At 56.3% G+C, this 19691-nt stretch overlaps 2 protein-coding genes across 6 annotated transcripts in view; one reads left to right on the forward strand and one right to left on the reverse strand.

The window, feature by feature from the left end:
* The first annotated feature begins 29 nt into the window (after positions 1-29).
* SLC8B1 (solute carrier family 8 member B1) lies at positions 30-7077 on the forward strand. Its single transcript, XM_063416163.1, has 15 exons — positions 30-1324; positions 1788-1940; positions 2038-2090; positions 2184-2241; positions 2458-2590; positions 2681-2848; positions 2966-3073; positions 3168-3224; positions 3418-3548; positions 3816-3957; positions 4332-4453; positions 4636-4789; positions 4875-4955; positions 5441-5505; positions 5587-7077. The coding sequence occupies exons 1-15, from the start codon at positions 1187-1189 to the stop codon at positions 5782-5784; spliced, it is 1761 nt and encodes a 586-aa protein (XP_063272233.1). The 5' UTR covers positions 30-1186; the 3' UTR covers positions 5785-7077.
* Positions 7078-7427: 350 nt separating this feature from the next.
* The window catches only part of TPCN1 (two pore segment channel 1), a 41099-nt gene continuing 28835 nt past the window's right edge, over positions 7428-19691 (reverse strand). For 4 of the 5 annotated variants that reach the window (XM_063416151.1, XM_063416153.1, XM_063416152.1 and 1 more), the window contains 13 exons: positions 19004-19048; positions 18216-18272; positions 18072-18125; positions 17653-17725; positions 17340-17447; positions 16119-16190; positions 15236-15325; positions 14437-14552; positions 13732-13778; positions 13139-13292; positions 11761-11897; positions 10948-11028; positions 7428-9992 (listed from right to left, as the gene is read on the reverse strand). In XM_063416151.1, the coding sequence (XP_063272221.1) occupies positions 9870-9992; positions 10948-11028; positions 11761-11897; positions 13139-13292; positions 13732-13778; positions 14437-14552; positions 15236-15325; positions 16119-16190; positions 17340-17447; positions 17653-17725; positions 18072-18125; positions 18216-18272; positions 19004-19048 (1157 nt within the window). In that variant the 3' untranslated portion in view covers positions 7428-9869. The remainder of the gene's footprint in view (positions 9993-10947; positions 11029-11760; positions 11898-13138; positions 13293-13731; positions 13779-14436; positions 14553-15235; positions 15326-16118; positions 16191-17339; positions 17448-17652; positions 17726-18071; positions 18126-18215; positions 18273-19003; positions 19049-19691) is intronic. The other variant, XM_063416155.1, reaches the window with a different exon arrangement.

Below are 19691 nucleotides of genomic sequence, written 5' to 3' on the forward strand. Positions count from 1 at the left end.
CGCCCCACAGGAGCGCAGGTTCCCTCCTCCCCAACCTTGCTGCCCCTTCGGGAACACGCGTGGACCCCTCTCGTGAGCAGCCCGGCCCCCGGCGCGTCCCTGGGCTCGGGGCAGGGGGGACACACGAGGGGCTGGTGCTTCCCTTGGGCCCCCGACCCGCGGCAGTCCCGGCCTTGCGCAATTCCTTTCACCTTTCCCCGGGGAGAAGGGCAGAATGCAGATTTGGGGAGAAACTAGCCAGGGTGGGAAATGGATCTGTGAATCCCATTAGGATCTTAGGGCTCCGGCCATGGGGGCCAACCCGCACCCCACAAACAGAGCATGGCGCTTGTACGGGGCACGGCTGAGGCTGGGGTGTCCTGCAGCTGGGGACACCGGTGCGGAGCGGGGCACCGGCCCCTCCGTGGGCTGTCGGGCCCCCGGAGCGGGGCTCCGTGCAGCGCCGGTGCCGAGGCTGCCCCATGGCGGGACAGAATCCCCGGCCCCGCCTGCGCTGAGCTCGCCCGTCCTCAGAGGGTCACCCCAAAGCGGGGCTGTGGGTGGGCGCGGCACGCAGGGCGGGTGTCCCGGCCTGAGAGAGACGGGACGGAGCGGAGAGCCGCGTGTGTCCCCTCTCCGCGGCCTGGCGCGCGGGGACGTGTCGCTGTCGCTTTAAGGGCGGAGGGTGGCGGCCCCTTTAAGGCGGGGGGGCCGGCAGGGCTGAGCCGCCCGCGCACGGCAGCGGGGCCGCGCCGACACGGTGGGGCCGCGCCGCGGGTGGGGTCCCGGTACCCCCGTCCATCCCCACATCCCCGCCCGGGATCCCCCGCCCGCCCCGGGGTCCCCGTCCCCAGCCGCACCGCGGCCTCGCTGTCCCCTCTCTGCCCCCGGGCGTGCCCCCGGGTCCCCTGGTCCTTCTCCTTGGAGTGTGGGTGCCATTCCCCGTCCCTCCGCTCGGGGTGGCCCCGCGCTGAGACCCCCGGCGGGGACGGGCTCATCCTGCCCGCTGGGGGCTTTGATTTTTATCAGTTTTATTATTTTTAGCATTAATTATAATTTTCAATTTTAGTATTAATTTTTATCCCCTCCTCGCCCCGCCCGGTGAGCGCGGGATGGGGGTGCGGGGGCAGCCCCCGCTCTCTGCCCACGGGGACCGCTGCCGGCTGTAGGTGTCCCCTGGGGCTGTCCCCGCCAGGGGCAGGGGACCATGGGACAGGGGCCCACGGGGCTGGCCGGGGTGCTCAGCCTGGCCGGGGCACTGCCAGCCGGGACCCCGCTGCTGCTGGACGTGGGGCACACGCTCCCTCCCGGGGGGGATGCTCTGAGCCACGGACGAGCCCTGGATGTAAGTCTGGGGGCTGCGGTGGGGTTTGGGGGGACGCCGGGAGGGATTGGGGTGCTGCCGGGGTGGTGGGGTCCCGTCCCGTCCCTGCTTCCATGTCCCCGCCATCGCAGCAGGGATCTCACCAGGATTTCCTCCGCTGCTGGTTTTCTCCTCCGAAAACCTCGCTGCTTGCCAGGCCGGCGCCTTCCCACGGCCCGGGGTGGGTGTGGGCTGTGTGGGGACAAGGATGGGTGGGGACAAGGGCTTCCACCTCTGCTGGCCCTGCCACAGCCCTCGACCCACGCACAGGTGGGGAAACCGAGGCAGGGGTGACAGTGACCTGCCAAAAGCAGCCCCTGGCAGCCCCTGTGGGGGCAGTCGGTGTCGGGGTGGGCAGGGTCCCCTCGAGGTGCCTGTGGCAGCCCCTGTGGGGGCAGTGGGTGCTCGGGGGGCCCGGCCAAGCCGCCTTCCCTCTTCCCCGCAGTGCTGGGAGGTTCGGAAGCACAACAGCTCCGAGTGGTGCCACTTCATCCGGAGCAACCCTGACTGCCGGCTGGACGGGGGCTTCCTCGACTACCTCAACGGGGTCTTCTGTGTCTTCCCACCCCGGCTGCTGCCCCTGGCTGTCACCCTCTATGTAAGGATGGGCAAGGGCAGTGCTGGGGATCCCCTGCTGAGGGGTTGTGTGGTGGGGACCCCACTGAGCCCTCTCTGTGCCACCCCTGGCCCCACAGGCTCTCTGGCTCCTGTACCTGTTCATCATCCTTGGTGTGGCAGCGGAGAAGTTGTGAGTGGCCCTGCAGAGGAGGGGAGTGACCAGGAGCCCTGTGGTCCCCAAGTAGCCCCATCACCTCTCTCTGTCTCCTTTTCTGCCCTTCAGCTTCTGCCCCAATTTATCAGCCATCTCCACCAACCTGAAGCTGTCCCACAACGTGGCAGTATCCTTGGCAAATCACAGGGCCCTCAGCCAGGAGGGGTGTGGGGACAGGGCAGGGGAGGTGGCCTTGACAGGGTCATTTTCTGTCCCCTCGGCACAGTGCCAAGGGAAACCAATTCAGAGGGTGAGCTGGAGGTGACAGCAGGACAAGTGGTCACGTGCTGGCACCGGACAGGAGTACACAGCACCCGTGTCCCCACGAGGAGGAGGACACCAGGTCTTTTCCTTGACGTCCCCTCTCCATGGTGTCACCTTCCTGGCCTTTGGAAACGGGGCACCTGATGTCTTCAGTGCCGTGGTGGCCTTCTCCGACCCCCGGACAGCGGGGCTGGCCATCGGGGCCATCTTTGGTAAGGGGACTCTGCTGCCGTGTCCTCACGGGTGACACTTTGGAGCTGGGGGTGTTCCCGTGTGCCCAGAGAGCCGCGCTGTGTTGGCAGGTGCCGGTGTGTTTGTGACCACGGTGGTGGCCGGGGGCATCGCCCTGCTCAAGCCCTTCATGGCCGCCTCCAGGCCCTTCCTCAGGGATGTCATCTTCTACATGGTGGCCGTCTTCATCACCTTCGTGGTCCTCTACCTGGGCAGGATCCGCCTGGGAGAGGCTCTGGGTGAGCGCTGTGGGAGCTGGGGGCAGTGGGGGCGGCCTGGGGGCGGTGGGGGTGGCCTGGGGGGTGGTGGGGGCGGCCTGGGGGTGCTGTGCCTTCCCCATCACCCCCCCATCTCAGGTTACCTGGGGCTCTACGTGTTCTACGTGCTCACCGTGGTGCTCTGCACCTGGATCCACCGGCGGCAGCGGGGGGACGGGCTGACCCCTCCCGGGCCCTGGGAGCCAGGTAAGGGCTGCCCAGCTGGGGTAAGACCCACCCTGGCCCCAATTGTGTGTTGGGGTCCCCTTGCACTGCCCCTGCCTGCCCCTCTTCCCCGTAGAGATGCCGCCAGATGTGGAAGAGCCGGAGTCCTCGAGCACAAACAGTGGGGACTATGGTATGTGCTCCCTGTGGGCTCAGGGCTGGCCCTGCTCCATCCTCAGGGGTCCCAGAGACCCCCAGGCTGCTGCAGGTGTGACTGAGCCCATGAGGCAGGGGGTGCTCCCACTCAGGGAACTGCAGCCCTGTGCTGGAAGGGCTGGGGAGGACAGGGAGCCCCCAGCCCGCTCAGTGCCTGTGGCCCCTCGCAGGGGACGAGTACCGGCCCCTGCTGCCCTCGCAGGAGAGCTCCCTGCGCATCCTCACCACGGCCCTCAGCCCCTTGGACTACCGCAAGTGGAGGAGGAAGCCCTGGTACTGGCGGCTCTTCAAGGCCTTCAGGGTGAGTAGGGGGCAACACGAGCTAGGAGAAGACCCCCAAGGGGCATCCCCATCCCTGCTGGCCCCTTGGGTCTCCGTCCCCCCAGAGCTTTGCAGTGGGGACGGTGGCACAGGGGCAGTGGGGTTTGTGAGCAGGTCATGGGGCTCCTGGCGGCGTGTCCCAGATCGGTGTCCCCCACGCCAGGTGCCCTGGCGGGGTGTCCCAGATGGGTGTCCCCCATGCCAGGTGCCCTGGCGGGGTGTCCCAGATGGGTGTCCCCCACGCCAGGTGCCCGTGGAGCTGGTGCTGCTGCTCACCGTTCCCATTGTGGACCCCGACAAGGAGGACCTGAACTGGAGGAGACCCCTCAACTGCCTGCACATCCTCACCAGCCCCCTGCTCTGCGTCCTCACCCTGAAGTCGGGCGCCTGTAAGAGCTGGGGCAGTCCCAGCTTCCAGGAGGGGACAGGACTGAGATGGCCACTGAAGCCCTGGGGACTGCAGGAGCCGATCCGAGCTGGATCCCCGTTGTGGGGAGCAGGGATGGGCAGGGCACAGCCAGGCTGTGTTTGCAGCTGGATACACCCTCACAAGGGTGGGGGGCTTGAGCCTCCCTGCATCCAGATCCTGGGGGGGAAATGGAGCAGGCCTGGCCTGCCTGGGGAAACTGAGGCACAGCAGGGAACAGCTCTGTGAAGGTGTAGGGTAGAGGTGGCTTTAGCTGACCAGGCTTTACCTCCTGCCTCAAGCCTGCTGGGATCCTGTCCCAGCCTCTCTGATGCCTCCTCTCCCCACCATGTGCAGATGGGCTGTACCAGATCCAGGGCATCTTCCCAGTCTGGGGACTGGTCACACTGGTTGCCTCTGCCCTGGCCCTCATCATCTTCATCACCACAAGCAATGAGGAGCCACCCAAGTATCACTGTGTAAGGTGTCCCCCAGCCCTGAACACCCACCAGGGACCAGCACAGCCTGCTCCAGACTGGGCTGAGGGTCCTGGGGCAGAGCTGAAGCTGCACCTCTCTCACAAGTCCCCAGGAGGGACATCAGGAGGTGTGCAGGGTCCTGTGGGCTGCACACAGGGTTAGCTTGCTCCTCTTCCTGTCAGGTGTTTGCCTTCCTGGGGTTTTTGGCCAGCGCCATGTGGATCAACGCCGCGGCCACGGAGCTGGTGAACATCCTGCGGACCCTGGGCATCATCTTCCAGCTCAGCAACACCGTGCTGGGCCTGACACTGCTGGCCTGGGGCAACAGCATCGGGGGTGAGGGCTGTGCTGCTCCCCAGGGCCCCCCTGCACACCCTGGGGTGCCCCTGCCCTCCTCAAGGTCACCTTTTCTCCTCCACAGACACCTTCTCCGACCTGACCATGGCCCGGCAGGGCTATCCCCGCATGGCCTTCTCCGCCTGCTTCGGGGGCATCATCTTCAGTATCCTGTGGCTGCCAGGGCCGGGGGTGGCACCTGGGGCAGGAGCTGCCCCAGTTTCCCTGCCTACAGCCCGGGGACAGCCCCTCACACCGTGGGATCCCTGGAGAGGAGCTGGGCAGGATCCCAGAGTCCCTGCAACGCTGCACACCCCACAGTGTTCCCACAGTGTGAGGGGACACTGGGGTATTTGGGAGGGGCAGGGACAGAGCCAGCACCTCTCTGTCCCCACAGCTGCCCCAGCCCCAGCTGGGCAGGAGTTTGGGGTGGAGTGTGGCAGAATTGGGATTTGTCCAAGGGAAGGAGGGGAGGGGGCTGGGTTTTGGGTGGTCCCCAGACCAGGCTGAAGCCTCTCCTCGAGTGCTCAGGGTTGTATTCACCATTCAGAGAATGCTTTAGCAGGGAGGAGGAGGATGTGGGGCAGGGGGATGTGCTCAGTGCTCCCTCGGGCTCTCCTGTGCTGTGTGTCCATCCTGAACACACTCCAGACATCCTGGTGGGCGTGGGCCTGGGCTGCCTGCTGCAGATGACCAGCAGCCAGCCGCTGGTGAAGGTAAGGCTGTGGTGACACGGTGACACAGGCCAGGCTGGCAGCACCCTGGTGTCACCCCACATCACACTGCTGTCCCCACAGCTGGAGCCGGACAGCCCCCTGGTGTGGGTGCTGGCGGGGGCGCTGGGGCTGAGCCTGGTGTTCTCCCTGGTGACGGTGCCAGCGCAGTGCTTCCAGCTGGGAAAGGCCTATGGCTGCTGCCTCATCGCCTACTACCTGCTGTTCCTGTGCGTGGCCCTGCTCACCGAGTTCAGGGTGATCCCCTTCCCCACCCCCTGAAGGCCCCAGCAGAGCCAGCTCTGTCCCCTCACCGTGTTGGGGTCTTGCCCTCCCCTCCGCTGTCCCTGGCAGGGGGACAAGGGCACCTCAACCTCACTGTGCTGCTGGAGGTGCCAGCCCAGCCCTGCTGTCCTTTGGGGCAGGAGCTGTCGGTGCCCACATCCTCTCCTCCCTCTCTTTAATCCGTGTAATTTGAGGAACTCTGCACAGGAGCAACCCCCAGACCTCAGCTGTGTCTGGCTGCAGGGGCAGAGGATGGGGAAGCTCCGGCTCAGGGGCACAGCAGGAGAGGTTCTGCCTCCTCAGCTGCTCCCCTGCCCCTCCTCAGCCCCACGCAGAGCTCTGGGGCACAGCCGGGGCAGCTGGGACTGCCAGGACACAGGTTTGTCCTTGGGCAGGACTGTCCCTGCTGGCAGCGTGGGCTGGAACAGCAGACAGGGCAGAGCCAGGCAGGGTGAAGGGGACACGGAGCTCTGGGTTTAGTGCAAGCAAAGCCTGGGGGAAAAACAAACACCAAACCGAGGGAGGCTGGTGTCCCCTGCTTTTTTTAGTAATGTTTTTCAACCTGAGTTTCAAATCCTACTTTTCTCCTCCTCCCGGGGTGGGCAGAGCTGTAGGAAAGGACTTGGAGGTTTCCACACACAGTGTTGACCTCTGGCAGGACTAGATTTAGGCACTGTAAAAAAATGCAATAAAAATAATTTAAAAAAAAAGATAAAAAACAAACACAAACCCAACCTTGACTTTTGCCTGCTGCAAGGGCCATTCCTCCTGCTCTTGGCTGGTGTGACACAGCCTTTACTCAGCACAGGGCCTTTGGAGGGGAGAGGGAACAGCCAGGAGCCTGGGACGCCCAGAGTGTTTTTTCCCAAGGGTGTGGGGAAGTGGTTTCCAGTAGCTGATGTCCCAAGAGCAGTCACATGCTGCCACACTGGGAAGGGCCACGGCACGGGGTCAGCACGGGGCCAGGGAATCCTGCAGGGCCCACAGGAGAAGGGAATGGGTGGCCTGGTGGTTCTGCTCCTCAGCTGGAGGGTCCAGAGGGCTGGAAATCAAATTGGCACTCCTGAGGGACACCCACCCCCTGCTCCACGGGAGAGGGGCGTGTTGAGCAAACACAACTGTCAGACCTGGTTCTTCCTCCTTTACTCCTGGGCCTGGAGCATTTCTCCTTTTTCTAACAGATACCAGCGGCTTTCACAAAAAATAACCCTCCCTTGTGCCTGCAGCCACTGGCTGTGCCCCGAGCCAGCTCCGGGACACGACGCCCACTTCCTGCCACGAGCAGGGCTAAGGCAATCGAAACCCTGGCCCAGGTCCCAGGACAGAGGTGCAGGGTCAAACAGCCCTTCTGGCCTCAACACTGCACTGTTTTTAAAATTGGTATTTAAAAATGGTATTTTAAAATACCAACTCTGAAAGCGTTGTCTTGATGTTTAGGGAGAAACCAAGCAGGGGGAAGGTAGGCTTTGGAATGTCCTGCAACAGGAATGTGGAGCAGCTCAGCAGGGCATGCAGGCAAAACATTCCCAACACAAGCACCGGAGAGGGCGGGCAGGCTCCTCTTCAAACCCTGGAACTGCTCCAGCCTGGCCAAACCCCACCTCTGGAATAACACGGGAAGGAGGAAAGGAAGCCACTGCTTGTACGAAGCTGAGGATGCTCTTTATTAGTGCGCCTGAAAAAAATCTAGAGAACATCTGACAGAACACGTCCATAAAACCGGGATTTTTTTTATAAACAAAACGCCAGCATACAAAATCCTGCAGTGCTTCCTCCCGTGCTCCCTACAAAATGATTGTCTCCGTCGTCAGTCTGTGTGTCGGGGGAGGGAGAGGAGGATAAATAGAAGGGGATGCCCCGTACTCAAACTTTGTTTCCTTCCAAAGTCATATGGAAGAAGCAAACTCCTGCCACCCTCCTTGGTTTTACAAAAATGATGAACGCGGGTGTGTGTGGGGGAGGATCAACACCTCGGAGGCAGCAGCCTGACCCCAGCCCTCCAGGGAGCCCTGGGTTGCATCACCAGCGGTCAGTGCCTTCCTCAGCACAGCTCAAAGCCACAGCTCTTTCACACCCAGGAAACGCCCCCAAAATAAAAGTCACTGACAGCCCTGCCAGCAGAAATCGGCTGTAGGGGAATGTGGAGTTTAAACACAGCCACATTTTTTTTCCCCTGCTAACCTTCATAATGCTCATCCACCCTGGCCACAAGTTAAAGCACAATAAACAGCATCTCCTGCAGCCCCAGGACAAAGCTGGATAAACCTCCCGGGCTGTGGCTCCACACACAGCAACTGCAAGAGCAACAACTGCGCTGCTCGTTAATTTGTGGTTGAATTTATGGTTTGGAAAACAGCCCTTTAAGGTCCTTCACGGGTCAGCTCAGAAGCAGTTTCATACCTGCAAGTATCCAGAAAGGAAACAAAGAGTGGCTGTGAGGGAATTTGGCAAGGGCTGGGAGCAGCCACTGGTGCATGTGTGCTGCCTGGAGAGCTGCTCTCCCAACTCCTTCCAAGCGTTCCCACCGTGCCACAGAGGCAGAGATCTCCCCATCAGCTCTGTCTTGCCTCCCTCTGAAGGTCTCACCCACCCAGGAAATGCTCCTGAGCTGCCCAGGTAGGATCAGCCCTCTCCTGCTGTCCTTGTGCCACCAGGTGAGGCCACCAAGGAAAAGACAGGCATGTGGGACAGAGGGAATGGGGACACACATCTGCCACTGCCTGAGGCACCTGCAGGGAGGGGGAAGCCTCCCCAGGAAGCTCCACTCCTTGTCTGAACCTGAGGAAAGATCAAACAGCAAGGGGTGAGGGAACCTCCCAGCTGCCAGGGACTTCCAGCACTGACAGGGAGAAGAGGGGCTTGGAGTGACAAATGGTGACAACTGATGACACAGCTGCCACAGTCCCACAGACGTGGCAGAGCGGGGAAGGGATCCCTTTTCCCCCTTCCTCCTCATCCCTCAGCTCTCAGAAAAGCAGACAGGTGAGAAGAATCCTTGTGTTCCACATTCCTCCTGCACCCAAAATCCAGGGGAACAGCAGAGCTCTGAGTGGATCTTGCCAAGGTCTGACCGAGCTGACATTTTCCAGCCTGAGAAACTTTCCTGCATGGGAGGAGCCCCACTCTGTGCTGGACTTGCTCAGCTGGACTGAGGACAGGCCAGCAGGACTGTGTGATGTCCAGGAGCTCTCCTTAATGCAGAACCAGGCAGAAAAAAGCCAGACCTGGAGCTGCAAAGCCTTCCACTCCTCTTCCCAGTCATTTCTGGGAGCTAAGGGCCAGCCAGAGAGGTTTTACAGAGCAGAGCCCAACAGCCACATCACCCTGCAGAACGCCCCTCCCTGAACACAGACAGCAGCTCTGGGGTTCACAGAGGTGACCCCAAGCCCAGGCAGTGCCACGGGCAGGACTGACCAGCACTGATGCACACACAGAAGAGACAGAGTCTCCAAATCCTGTCCCCCCTATGGTCCCAACATGACGAGGTGCTGGCCCTGGGTGCTGCCTCAGAACTGCTCAGGAACAGCCAAACTCAGTAACCAGAGCTGGAGCTACCACAGGGCGTGCACCTGGGTGTGCCAAAAAAGAGGGGGAGGGCAGGCTGCCCTTCCAAAAGTGCTGAGATTTCACACCACCTCCCCTCTTTGCGTAAGGAAGGTGGAGAAGGAACAAAAACTCACTCCCTGATCTTTTGTCCCGAGGTTAACGGCACCCTTTGAGCAAGAGGGATCTTCCAAAAGGGCCCAAGTTTTACTGTTAAGCAGGTATTCAGCGAATTCCCTGCTGTTAATGGATTACACATCCCTTTCCCCAGGTTCTGTTAGTGGTAAGACAAGCAGCAGGAGCTGGAGCCTGGGAAGGGGCTCAGAGGGAGAAGGGCTCTGCTCTGCCCAGAGGTGCATCCCGCTCCATCTGTGTGCAGCAGCCTTCCCCTGAGCCCCCTGGGCCTCTGCAGCTCTGCTGGGGGCGAGGTTTGATCCCTACACTGGTACACTGACAGGGCTATATACACCCTCCCAAAATACAGGCTGGGGAGGGATACTCTAGGTTATTGCATAGAAGGTGGCTCGCGTTAGCTAGGCCTAAATGACAGTCTGGGAGCGTTGTCGGAGGCTCAGGGGCTTCAGAGAGCTGCTGGAAGCAGATGCAGGCTCTTGCAGTGGTGTCTGAGATTCCTCCTTCCTGGAGTGCTCCTCGTACCATTCCTGCAGCAGGGAGTAAAGAGGAAGGGATGAGGCTGTGCCCCACACACCCCAAAAGGGCAGAGCCTTCTGTCACTGCCATGGCAGGGCACATTTTTTCAGGCACAGAGGGCTCTTTCCAAAGCCCTGGACCCAGCCCATCCTCCTGGAACAACCCAGCACGGCTGTCGTGGAGGCACTGAGACCTTGCCACCCACAGTCCTGTCCTGTCCCTCAGGATGTCCCTCCTGAACACCCAGGCTGTTCCAGGATGTCACATCCTCAGCCACAGACAAGCAGAACAGGCAGGAAGTTTCTCTGCAGATGACCCAGCCCCACGGTAAATAATGTGCATTTCTCCTTAGGGGGTCTCAAGACTCATCCCCAATCTGTCTGCTCTGGGGACAAAGGACAGACTCAAATGGTCACAAGATTAATTCTTCCAGCACTAATCATTACATTAGCCCACAGCCTTCAACTACCTTTGGCAGGACAGTGACCAAACCCATGGCAGAAAGCTCCTGAGCACGATGGCACTGGCAGGAAGGTGCTAAAAACCCCAGGAATCTGCTGATTTGTCACCCACCTTGCTCAGCGTGTGAACCAGGCAGCCCTGCCTGGGCCAAGCCTTGGTTTCTGCATCAGACAGGCACGCCTAAGCTCAAACACAACCACATTCCAGAGGTTTAAGAGCTCTGTGCTCAGCAGCCAAGCCCCAGGCAGCACTAACCTGTGCTCACAGCCCCAGCAGGCACCCAGGGAGCCCAGGGCAGCTCAGCAGAGCAGAAGTGCCTGTGCACACCCCCAGCGTGGTTACTGTGCCTGGCCTGGCACAGCTGCACCCACTCTGATGTCTCTGTGGTTTCACAAAATCCTGGTCTCAGAGGAAAGCAGTCCCCAGAGTTGGAAAGGAGGGTTGTTATTGCAGGGAATGTTCTCTCCACGGACTTGGTGGCAGCTCCAGCTCAGGCCCACATACCTGTATCTCCTCCTCGTACATCTTCATACTCAGATCGCTCTTGGTCCTCGACCTGCGTCCCAGAAACACCGTGGACATTTGCTAAAGAGTTGGGGCAAGGAGGAGGAAACACCAACAAAGACATCCATGAGTCACTGAGCAGCTGGCTCTGCCCTGGACCTGCAGGCATCCTCCCTGTGGACACCTGTGAGCTCAGACTACTCCAGGCTCCTTCTGCTGCCACCTGAGAGGCTGCAGCACCTGCCCTGTGTCGTGGCCAACGTTAAAGCAACCACTTCAGCCTTTCCCAGATGCCTGAGACAACAGTTCTGAGACAGGAGCTCATTTTCCCAATTTAGAATGTTTTGGAATGGAAGCATAAAGCAGTGCCATGGGGAAAGGAAGGACCTGGAATCAATGCCATCACCTTGCTGCACAATGCCCCAGGATGGTCCAAGCCTCAGTGTATGATGGCACAGAGAGAGAGAGGCAGGAGAATTATGAGATAGTGGCTTCCTTAGATGAAAAATAAATAAGATAGTGAAAATATTGAAAAAAAATGATATAAGATAGTGTCTTTTTTCCAGTCAGCACGGGGCCAGGACAGCTCTAAGGGAAGTTTGCAGGCAGCAGGGACCAGAATTTGCCAAGGCTATGCCAGGAGCAGCTGCTGCTTTTCTAGAGCAGCAGCATTTTGTGCTGCTGCAGAGTCCCCCACAGCAGTTCAGCCCTCAACACTGCAGAGGCAGGTGGGTCTCCTCTCTCCAGACAGACACAGTGGCCCTGGCACACCTCCCTCTCCTGAAGGTGAGAACGCCCAGAGTTTCCTCTTACCCCGTATTTGTCCATCTGCAACACGATCTTCTGCAGCTGAGCTGTTTCAGTGGCAGCTGAAGTCCTCTTGTACAGCTCAATTATGCCAATCACCTCCTCCTTGGAGATCTCCTTCTCCAGCACAATGCCATTATCTTCTGGAGAGAAAGAAACAGAAAGAGGAAAAAAACAATGTCTCCAAGATGAGCATTGCTTCAACAGCTGCTACAATAACCCTGGAAAGCCTAAAGCACACAGGAGCAAGCCAGAGGTCAGGTACAGCCTGGACCTGCTTTGGGACTAGAACATGGATATGCTCATCCCTCAACAAGGCAGGGAGAAAGTTAACTTGTGTGTAGGACCAGCAAACCTTCTGACTCAAACTGTGCTCATCAGGCTCCTTGGCATCTTGAAAAAAAAATAAATCTTGTACTTTTTTTGCTAGCCTGTAAATTAAGAAATCAAATAATCACACAAGAGTTGCTGCCTTTTGACCTTCACCTGCCTGAGAGAGCTTGGGAGTCCAGGGCTAAGCAATGTCCTTCACTGCTCCCTTCAAACTGGGTGCAGGGAGGATCCCAAGTGTTTCCCTGATTAACATCTCCTGGGCCACACAAATTTGATCTTCTGGCACCTACAAACCCGGGGGGCTGGGGCCTTCACCTGAAGAAACAGCAGGAGAAGGGCTGTAAGCCATCAGTGTGGCCTTGGCACCTGCATTAGCAGGTCAGGAAGGTGCTGCAGTTCCAGACCCCCCAGCTCAGGAGGAAAAGGACAGTAAGTGTTGAGGGGGAGGGAGAGCCCAGTCACTGCCAGTTCCTAGAGGAAAAGGCATGTCCCAAGTACAACCAGAAAATGTGGGAAGAACTGGACAGGCAGTGTCTGCTGTCCTCCAGGCAAAAAGTCCTGGCAAATCACCTTGAAGACACATCCAGCCACCAGTGAATGTGTTAATGAGGAAGGGAAATTGGTTTTAAAAAATTATCCTCCTTCCCTTCCTGTCAGGCCCCTCGTTAAGCTTCTACATCTTTGCTGCAATGTTTCCTAGAAGTCTTACATGAAATGCACAGGGACTTCCTGTTTTCAAAGAATTTGCTTGAAATGCCTCAAGTGGTTGCAGTTTGTACGTGTGTGTGCACACAAACATACAGACATATATAAAACCCACAAAAATACACCCACACATGCTTTTTGGGGAATTCTGGGGGAGAGATGAGGGGCTGAGCAGAAAGACTGGACAGAAATATCACACAAAAGCAAAAGAATTAGCTCAGGATGTCAGGCTAAAAAATAAATAAATAAATAAACAAAAATCTGTGTTTTCCTGGTCAGTCCCATTCTCTCCTAGAGACATAAAGCACCAGGGAGAGAAGACTCAGTGTTGTGGGTCAGTTCTGACCTTCTGAGTCCTGGTTCTTGCGGGTGTAGTTCATGCGGAAGACAAAGGCGTCCAGGATGAAGGCCACGATGATTGTCATCACCACCATGGTCACGATGTAGAAGATCATGAAGTACAGACGGCTCCAGTGAGTGGTTTGGGATGTCACCCCTTCCTAAAGGGCAGAGGGAAGATGTGAGCAGTGCACAAAAGAAGGGAGAGGCGCTGTTAACTGCTTGTCAAGAGGCACAAAGCAGCATAGCCACTCTGTCCCCAAGGACTGCAATGCTCAATGCCTCAAAAGGTCCTCGCAGCTAAAAAGAGAGGTTCCTACAGGCAAACACACAGAACATCCAAAGCTGGTGGCTCTAAGAGCCACTGTGCCACGAGGACACAGCTTGGACAGCAGGGTGACCAACTGGAGCACAGGGTGACTTCACTTGTCCAGCCTGTGCAGGCTGGAAACGTGCCCAGCAGCATGGCAGGGGTCAAATGCCTCCCAACAGCCAGGACCAAAAGGTATCCGGCAACAAATCAGCATGGGAAGAAGGCAGTGGTGGTGGGGAAGGTGTGCCTGAGCTGACAGAGCTGTGCTGCCTGCAGGGTTCACTCACCATGATGATGTACCAGTCATTGACCACCGTCAGCTCAAACAGCGTCACTGCACGGAAGAGGGAGAAAACATACACAGGAAATTGTTTTATCCATCCTGACCTGCTCTACAGTGATTTTTAGATAAAGTATCTCACAGGGAAGACTGACACAAGACAGCAAAGTTTGAATAAAGACAGCAAATCTAGAGTGAATGCAGACCCTCCCCACTGCAATGACTTCAGACCCACAGAACCTGCAGCATGGCTTCATCTCTGTTTCCTAAAGAAACCAGACCTGACTCTTCACCAGACCATGGAGACCTCTGACATCTCCAGGAGATGAGCATTCTGCACATTAGGAAAAATCATGGAGCGTAATCAACACATTCAAAATATTCTTCATAATAAAGAGGGTTTAAAGAGAGGCATCGCTGTTTGTTCCTTAGAAGGGCAGTGACTTAATGCCCTCCTTAAGCACCTCTGGTCTGATCACCAGCCAGAACTGATGTGCTGGCTTCCAGCTGGCTCTAGAGACCTCTGCTCACCCTGCAGAGCACAATCAGTCAGCTGGAGCTCTCCAGACAGAAAGAGCAGGACGCTGAGTGAGGTGCATTAGCAGGACTCCCCGGGAGAGTCCCAGGCTCACATGAGCATTACAGCATCACAGAGCCACCCAGCTCTGCAGGAACACAGAATAATCTTTTCTAGGGACAGAAGTGCCCTTACCAAAGCTGTTCAGAATGTTGTCAAAGTTGTTGAGATAGTAATAACCTTCTTCCACTATTGTTTTGTTGCCAACTGTGTGGTTCACCCAGCGGTAGGAATCTGCGACTGTGCTCGTGCTGGTTGGAGAAAACAGGGCAAATGATCAGCAAAAAAGCAAGGAAAAGCTAAAAAGTTATAAATACCAGCTCCTCTAGAAGGTGGTAAGGAGGGTGGCAATTTCTGCCTCTTGGCCAACACTTGTCTTATCCTGTGGAAGGAATTCTCCTTCACAGCTCAGCACAAGCCTGGGGAGCATTTGGAGTCTTTCTAATCACTCAGCAAATTATACCAGAGAAACTGAGAGTTTCAGTTCCTTGGCTCACACCCTTCAAGCCTGGCATTCCCAAGTGGTCTGCCATCATTAAAGGGGAAAAGGGCACAGGACAGCTTAGAGCCAGGACCAGGTGAATTTATGTTGGGTGGATTTGTTGCTGGACAAGGAACTCTGCATCATAGAAGCAGAATGGTTTGGGTAGGAAAGGACCTTGAAGCTCATCCAGTTCCTGCCATGGGCAGGGACACATTCCACCATCCCAGGCTGCTCCAAGCCCCATCCAGCCTGGCCTTGGACACTGCCAGGCATGGGGCAAGAGAAATGAAGTATCTCCTGGATTGTTGCCTTATTGTTGCCTTAGCTACAACACCACATTCAGCCCCATCCTGTGGCCACTTCTCCACAGGGAAATGGAGCTGCCAGAGCTCCCTGCTGCTGGCTGAGCACCAGAAGCTCTGCTCAGGGGGCTGCATTTGAGGTACTCACTTGCAGCAGTTGGGGTAGACCACGCCAGCGAAGAACTCCATGCCAACAATGGCAAAGCAATAGTAGAAGATCAGCAGGGTTAACCCCAGGCTGGAGGCAGAAACAGAAAGAGTACTGTGCTGCTGAGGAGTTGCTAAGGCAGGGAAACACAAAATCCTAGGCTGGTTGCTCTGGCAGGAATTTCCACGGGATGGGAAGTGGCACTGGAAACCCCAGCCCACCCTCCCTGCTGCTGTGGCTCTGCAGTTCTTGGCCTGCTCTCATTCAGGGAGTCCTTGGACAAGGAGTTTGCCACTCACTGAAGAGAGAAACCAAAGAGCAGCCTGGATCCCCTCCCAGTCTGTCCTTTTCTGTTAAAGAAACGTCTCTCCACAGCTCCTTCAATAAAGAGCACCACACACAGTTTCTGCCCTCTCCACATCCTTGGATGCAGGGGCTGTGCCAAGAGCAGGGCTCTGCAGCCAGCTCAGGCCTCCTGCAAGGGAGGCAGGGCTGAGGAGGCCCCACTCAGGCTCCCCCTGCCCCACCATTTCACAAGAATGCTCTCCAGGGGCTCTGCTGAGGACAGGGGAGCAGCTGGGGCTGAGGGATTGGTGCCAATGTTCTTCCCACATGGGATTCATCTCTCAGCAAGAGCTGGGATGGGAGAGAAAAATCAGAACAAGCAGGGACACTCAGTTATCCTAACACAAAAGCCCAGGGTGCTGGAGTGTTGCTGCTCTAAGGAACTGGAAGATGAACACTCCACTGGTTAAGAAGAATCAGTGACCACCCACTGACAGAACAGAACATAAATCCCTTCAGCAGGCTGGACAGGTCCCCATGCTGACCCCAAACCTTCACTGCCCCCTCCCTGCCATCACCCAGAGGGCAGAGCTGGTACCTGGCCATGCGAGGGAACAGCTCAAACATGGTGTCCAGGACGTTCCTGTAGCGTTTCTTCAGTTTGAACAGCCTGAAAGGAGAGGCCAGGAGTTACCCACAGCCTGCAGCTCTGCTGCTGCTGGGGGAAGGAGCTGAAAGGAGAATCCCAGCTCTCTCAGGTCAGTGACAGGGAGGTTTCCTGACACCTCGCTGCTCTTGCTCAGGTGGTCTCTGCTCACCTTCCAGTGTCCTGAATGTTTATGACACATTCAGTGTTTACAGGACTGAGGACCTCAGGGGAAGAAAGGCTTTCCTTTTACATAGCACGATGCATAAACAGCTATTTAAAACTCCTAAAGGTTGTAAGAACTTACACTAGTTCCGTATAGAGGGTCAGGATTCATTCCTGCTTCCCCCAGACACAAGCTTTGCTGTGTTTCCCCCATGACCCAATAAAAATTGATGAAAGAAAACTACACTGTGCCTGCTAATTTAAGATTTGGCAACCCCATCAGCCTTCACAGAGCAACACAGCTGCCAAACAGGCTTTGGCAGGGGAGGAACAGAGAAAACATTTTTTTTTCTCCCCTCTTGAGTGTCATGAAGTGTTTTTAAAATCCTCGCTGAAGAGCTAAATTACATTAGCTTGTTTTTAATGAAACATTTCACCCCAAATCCCTTCCCCCTGTGGCTCTGGAGGTGTTTGTGAAGGTGAGTGGGTTGGACATGAGGGGGTAATCAGCCCCAGCTCCCTGAACTGCAGAGAGGTTACAGGCCATGGTCTTGCTCCAAGTGTGAGATGCAGTTGGAGCAGGGCAGTACTTCACCCTAGCAAGCAGCATCCTTTGAAAACTGTAATTTCTGGTAATTCAATGGAAATTATTAAACTGGCTCAGACCATCTCACCCTGACAGAAAAGCTTTTCTCTGAGCAGCATCAGACAATTTAGAGGAGGTGTAAGAACCCCATGAAGGCACACACAGGATAATCTGCCCCCAGTAAATCCCTTGATCTCTATTAGAGATCAGCTTAAGCTCCAAAGCACGGGGCTCTCATATCCCATCCCAAGTTTTTGTTATCGTTCGTTCTGATAACTCGGCCTAATCTCATTACCCCACGCAATTCCTGCTGGCCACGGTCGCATTCCCACAGAGCAATCCCTGCCCTCTCCTGCTGAGGAGCTCAGTCCCCAGTGGGGCTGATGGAAAACAAGGCTGTTCCTCCCACATTCCCCCCTCACCTCAGCAGCTGCAGGGGCCGCAGGACCACGATGAAGTAAAAGGGCTCCATGTCAAAGGCCAGGGCCATCAGCCCCAGAAATGCAAACAGGGTGACTGAGAAGTCAAAGCTGGAGAGAAAAATAAAACAAAATAAATGTGAGAGCAGTGATTTATCAGTGCCTCAGAAGAGAAGAGGGATCGATGCTGCTCCAGCCTAACGAGATGCACAAGGCCAGGGGCAGAACAATTATGAGAGATGGCTGAAGGCCTCCTCTCCACAGGCTTGGCTCAGAGGTTGGAGTTTCCAACCCAAAAAGATGAATGTGCACTTACAGATTCCAGCCTGAGGACAGGTACTCCACAGGCTCCAGCCCAGTGGTCTTCAGGAGCAGCTCCACGCCGTAGACTGCAAAACAAGAGGGGTCAGGAGTGAGCAGCACCACAGGGAAGGCTCAGGGGAAGGTCTGCCCTCGTGGGGGTGTGGTGATTTTACAGGATTGCTGAACTGGGGTTTAACAGACCCCACCCATCCTCCTCATTCTCAGTCAGGTCCCCAATAGACTTTTCCTCTCCAAATCAACAGTTTCCCTATGTTCATGGAGATTTCTCTCTGGAAAAGTCTACAAAACAATCCCTGCCAGGCACACCATTGTTCTGGATGGAGGCTCTACACCCATGGTTGAGTTTTAACTTCAATTCCCTTCCCAGCTCCTCAGGAAATGACACGGCTCTGCTGGGAGGCACCAGCTTACTTGTGAGGAAGACTACGTAGCTCCATGGGACATTCCTGGAGAAGAAATTGCCTCCTGCAAGACACAAGAACAGCTTCCTCAAGTCTTCCCTTTTTTCCAATCCCCCAGCACCACAGTCAAGGAACAAGCTGTGATGTTTCCTACCTTGCAACATGAAGGTTTCAACAAGAATCCAAATTCCATTCACAGCCACCACAGTGTCTGGAAAACAAAGGAAATACCCATAGCAAACCCACTGCTGGATACCCATTTCTTAGGCTAACAAAAAGAATACAATCTAGGACAAGTGGCAGGGTCATTGGTTCCAACTCAATGAACAAACTGAACTCATAAATTGCGAGTCTTCCCCCATGTCTTTACCAGATGCAGTGCCTTTATGTTCAAAAAGAAACAAAACTAAAAAAACCCCACCAAAACCCAATCCCCAAATTACTGAGTAGGAACAGATCATTTAGAAGACAGCAGGCAGCACCAGGAGGAAGCACTCCTTCTCCTCTAGAGAAGAGAAGCACAGACTCCTTCCCACAGGCAGCTCAGTTGCCAAGCAATCCCTCCAGCAGTGAGGACGCTCTCAGCTCCTCAAGAGCAAACAGAATGTGGCTGAGTGACAAGGCACTTCCACATCCAGCATCCTTCAGCTGCAAGATAAAACCCCCAAGGTTTGGGACAGCTGATCTCCAACCCACCTGAATGCAACAAGCTGGCTCCTGCAGCAGCAGCCCCACAGGGGTGCTGAGTGCTGAGCCAGGAGCCTCAGAGGCAGGGCTGAGAGCCCAGGCTGGAGGTACAATGAAGCAGCTCCCTCCCTCTCCACCAAAACTCCAAAACCTGTCCCTGAAGCACTGCTCAGTCCTTGGAAGGCTGGCAGACACAGCACACCAGAGCCACACGAGCGAGGGAGCCAAGCAGAGCCAGCTCATTATTCTACTCACACATGGTGTACTGGAACACACGGGACTTCACCAGGATGTTGATGCCTGTGAGAAGGAAAGGATGACAAAACCAGTGCTTACAGCATCCTCCATACCACAGATCCCTCTGTCTTCTCCTTAGAGACATTTTCCACACCAATCCTCAGCACAGAAGCTGAACACATCAGCAGATGATTAACTTTCACTTTTCAGGAGCAAGTTTAAATATCCTTTAGAATTTTAGCAGCAATGAAGTCCTTATCCTGAGCCCCCAGGATGCTCTGTCTGGTCTCCATGTGCTGATTCTGGGCTGTGGACAGAGATAAGTGCTCTGTCCATGTTTGGAACATCAGCAGAGCTCTGAGGGCTCCTGTGGCAGCTGTATTTGGATCTCAGGGTGTCAAGCTGTTCCCCAGGAGCACACAACACCTCAGAAGAGCTGCAGGTCCTTAATTCTGAATGGCTACATCCAGTCAGGAACCTTGGGACACAGGAGGTAAACTGGCAAGACATTGCTCTGATGGGGGTTCCAGGCCTCTTTTCCCTTCCTAAACTGCTGTCCTTGACCTGAACAGGAGCTGCAAACACATCTGGGGACCAGGCAGCCTAACAGCTCTTGTGACAACCCAAACCCCACTCCACAGTCACTGCAAGAACATTTACAGGACAGAAATCTTCCCTGAATCCCAGTCTCTGGCCTCAGAGGCTC

This window comes from Prinia subflava, chromosome 19 (genome assembly GCF_021018805.1).
Source record: "Prinia subflava isolate CZ2003 ecotype Zambia chromosome 19, Cam_Psub_1.2, whole genome shotgun sequence".
In the NCBI taxonomy this organism is placed as follows: Eukaryota; Metazoa; Chordata; class Aves; order Passeriformes; family Cisticolidae; genus Prinia; species Prinia subflava.

Bases quoted from the DNA above. Each gene is read 5' to 3' on its own strand.
- SLC8B1 (XM_063416163.1), top strand. From the start codon at position 1,187: ATGGGACAGGGGCCCACGGGGCTGGCCGGGGTGCTCAGCCTGGCCGGG. The intron at 2,091-2,183 runs GTGAGTGGCCCT...TCTGCCCTTCAG, and splicing joins GGTGTGGCAGCGGAGAAGTT to CTTCTGCCCCAATTTATCAG. The intron at 2,849-2,965 runs GTGAGCGCTGTG...CCCCCATCTCAG, and splicing joins CCGCCTGGGAGAGGCTCTGG to GTTACCTGGGGCTCTACGTG.